We start from the raw sequence: 3,720 nt of genomic DNA, 5'->3' as shown, positions 1-3,720 counted from the left end.
TCTTGCTGCAACTGGGGCTGGCTGGCCACTGCCTAGAGCCTCAGTCTGGGCTTCAGGTTTCATTTGTCAAATTGGTACATCAAAGTAGTCATGCTGCAATGTTGTTAGCCCTTAGTCATCTGCTCTCTAATTTGAACCATCCTCTCTCCCTAAATAGAAGAGGGGCTGGCTGCCGTTTGTCTCTTGAACTGTTGCATCAACACGGCTGTTTATATGCAGTGCTGGCCGATCTGGTCTCAGTTTTGTTTCAGAGGTTTTGTCCCCCTTTTTCTGAAGGGTACTCCAGACCAATGTGTCTCCCCATGGACCTTCCACATGGGTTCTTGTAACATCTTTTTCTTTTAATATATTCCGCTGTTTTAACTTTTTAAAAAAAAAAAAAAAAAAAGGCGTACTATTTTACAAAAAGTCAAACACATCAATGGGTTTTATAGCTAATATTTCCAAAACATCGCAGCCATTACAAAAAGTCAAACACATCAATCGGTTTAAGTATAGCTAATATTTCCAAAAATCTCGGCCATTAATTTCAAGGCAAGCAGAAATTTAAACACGACTGGTTATTTTCAATCTTAGTCACACGTTCCGTTGCACACCGGCTCAATTGATCAAAATACTCGAAATATTAGATGTGGAATCGTCAAAACGGAGAATCACGTATAAGGGAACGCTAACCGCGTTGAATTGCGTGTAGCGTTAAGGTGATTAGGAGGAATGGAAAGACCCGCTAGTAAGAAACCGACCTGCAGGGGGTGACTTTGGAGCGCATGCAGGAAGCAGTCTCGATACGAAAGTGTGGAGGTGTGGAGATATAGAACTACAAAGGTGCGAGTGATGTTGTGTAATTCCACACAGTTGGGAATCCTCAGCTTACTCCTGAAAACCTATCCCAATATACATAGTACATATCCTCATCCCTTGCTAGTGGGTTGGAAATACGCAATTATGATATCTCAGCTGCCGATCCATCTCTTGCCGCTGCTGTTACTTCTACAGGCTTTGCTGCTGAGTACGGTTGTTGTAGAGCCTGGGCAGGCAGCCCCTATCCGGGCGCCAGACCTACGCCAGTGCAAGCTTGCAAGCGATACATCGCTGACCGACCCGCCGGAGACGGTAAAACTCAACTGCTGCCTTTCTGTGCCATCGCACAAAGCGGTAGACTTCTCCTTCGAGGCTTACCCGCCCGTGAGGAAGCATGTCCGTAGGCCCGCCCACCGAGCCAGCGAGGACTACATAGCCATGTACAACAAGGCCTACGAGCTCATGAGAGCGTTGCCGGCTGACGATCCGCGTAGCTTGGGGGCACAGGCTAATATCCATTGCGCCTTCTGCAACGGCGCCTACATGCAGGGTGGACCTGCCGGTGACATTCCTTTGCAGATTCACTTCTCCTGGCTCTTCCTGCCTTGGCACCGCTGGTACCTCTACTTCCACGAGCGCATTCTGGGCAGCCTGCTCAACGACCCAGATTTCTCTCTGGTCTTCTGGAACTGGGACGACCAGCGAGATGGTGGCAACGTGATGCCGGTCATGTTCGTTCGCAATGGCACTGCGCTCTACGACCCCAAGCGCAACCAGGGAAACCTCCCTCCGACGCTGGTCAGGCTGAACGTGAATGACAACAGCACCAACAACTCCGTGGTGGTCAATGAGAACCTCAACGTGATGTACAAGGCAGTGGTCACGCCCAGCACGGCCGACCTCTTCATGGGGGGCGCGTACAGGTACTGTACTGGGCCTCGCATCCAATCTGATGTAATCTAATGTTGTGATTCATAACCATAGGATTAATACCGATCTAATCGCCCTGTTTCTTTATGCACAGACTTGGCATGAACCTTACCAGCTCCACAGTACTCAGCGCTCCATTTAGTGGCAGCGTCGAGTTCACCGTACACGACGCCATCCACTACTGGACGGGTGACCCATTCGAGCCGCTTTCGGAGGACATGGGAACCTTTACCACTGCCGCCCGAGACCCCATCTTCTTTGCCCACCACAGCAACGTGGACAGGCTGTGGGATGTGTGGAGGTTCGATATCCCAGGCGCCCGGCGAAAGGACCATTCCGATCCCGACTTCCTGGACGCAGAGTTTCTCTTCTACGACGAGAACGCGAATCTAGTCAAAGTGAAAGTCCGAGACGCCCTCGACAACCAGAAGCTGGGCGTGAGCTACGAGAAGATGAGCACGGATGAGCAATGGCTGAGCTACTCGCCGCTGCCGATCTCTAACGGCAGCGCAGTAGCTGCCGCTGTCGCCAATGGTGCTCCGGAAATTGGAACCTCGCCTCAAAATGGCACCGTCAACCTGGGAGAGAAGCTCACGGCACTCGTGGACCGGCCGCCCGGTAACAAACCTCGTCATAGAGAGGAGGTGCTGGTGATCCAAGGTGTGGATTTGACGAGGGATAGCTTTATGCAGCTGGTGGTGTTCGTCAACCTGCCGGACGCTAACGCCAACACCGAGACGAGCAGCGCTGAGTACGTGGGCACCTTCAACGTCATACCCTCGGCGAGCAAACACAACCACCTTTTCACCAACGTGAAATTCGAGATCGGAGATAACCTCAAGCGCATCGGCATACAGAATGACGACAAGCTTGTCATCACCATCGTGGTGAAGGGCCAGGAGAAAGTCACAATAAAGGGCTTGCAAATCCAATACCCGTAACCGTCAGCTTCTATCATTTTTCAAGATTTGCCTACATTTTACTTACATCCTGCGCATCTAAGCTAATCCGCGTCGCGGTTAATTATAGCAAGCAAATGAACATTTTTTAGTCCTCATTCAATAATTTTGCAAGCTCGAAACAGCACCCCTTATTCAATCGATATATCCACTAGTACGCAATTTCCTTTTTTTATTTCGTTTAGTTCTAGTGTTTCTCTGAAACCTATGTATCCACTAGATATTAACTTGGGAATTTTTCATTTTATATTTAGGTTGGATCTAGTGACTCGTTCAAGACACTTAATGATCTAACATTTGTACTTAATTTGATAGGTCATTTTGGACTCTTGGAAACGTTTAAAACGCTTCTCTCTCTTCTTTTGGAACTTTGAAATTCAAGCTCCCACTATGAGTTCCCGTTAATTAGTTACACCTTAGAAACTACTCATACTACTTGTATGTGTGATTTCCATTAATCATCACAAAGAGCATCATAAAAAGCATGTGGGCAATGGATTCAAGCATAAAACATTGAATGATTTGTGCCCTTTGATGCACTTTTTTGGTGGAGCAAGGCATGTTCCTTTTTTGATGCCCGCCTTGTGCCCATCCCCCAGAGCGGCTATATTTGCAGCTCTAGCCACGTGCATAGTCGCGCGAGAGAAATTGGAAACTCCAAATTTCCTTTGTTGTGGAGCAGAGTTGTGGACGCAGCTATGTATGCATCCTTTTGTAGTATCCCTTTCTCCTTGTATCTCAAAAAAAGAAAAAACTTTAACAAACGGTTATACTTACTCATGTCATGGTGCCATCTTTCTCTCTCTCTATGAAAATTATCTTAGTTTGCTTGTTTTTTATTACACTTTATTTTGAAACAATATTTTGACCTTCTACATTCTTCCTTTATTTGCAATATGAACATCTTGTTTTGCATAAGCTTATGCATACATACTAATATAGAAGCTTTATGCCTACATGCTTGTGCATAAACCTATGCATGCTTATGCACAAGCCTATTCATAAAGCTTATGCACAAGATCTATGCAAA

At 47.0% G+C, this 3,720-nt stretch overlaps 1 protein-coding gene across 1 annotated transcript; it reads left to right on the top strand.

The window, feature by feature from the left end:
- Window positions 1-862: 862 nt before the first annotated feature.
- On the top strand, window positions 863-2,918 carry LOC147610972 (polyphenol oxidase I, chloroplastic-like). Its single transcript, XM_086785153.1, has 2 exons — window positions 863-1,724; window positions 1,826-2,918. The coding sequence occupies exons 1-2, from the start codon at window positions 946-948 to the stop codon at window positions 2,670-2,672; spliced, it is 1,626 nt and encodes a 541-aa protein (XP_086641279.1). The 5' UTR covers window positions 863-945; the 3' UTR covers window positions 2,673-2,918.
- Window positions 2,919-3,720: the final 802 nt, after the last annotated feature.

This window comes from Cibotium barometz, chromosome 48, assembly GCF_041138505.1.
Source record: "Cibotium barometz isolate CiBa-2024 chromosome 48, ASM4113850v1, whole genome shotgun sequence".
Lineage (NCBI taxonomy): Eukaryota > Viridiplantae > Streptophyta > Polypodiopsida > Cyatheales > Cibotiaceae > Cibotium > Cibotium barometz.
The sequence above is the reverse complement of the archived record's forward strand: the minus strand, read 5'-3'. Positions and strand labels throughout refer to the sequence as shown.

Bases quoted from the DNA above. Each gene is read 5' to 3' on its own strand.
- LOC147610972 (XM_086785153.1), top strand. From the start codon at position 946: ATGATATCTCAGCTGCCGATCCATCTCTTGCCGCTGCTGTTACTTCTA. The intron at 1,725-1,825 runs GTACTGTACTGG...CTTTATGCACAG, and splicing joins TTCATGGGGGGCGCGTACAG to ACTTGGCATGAACCTTACCA.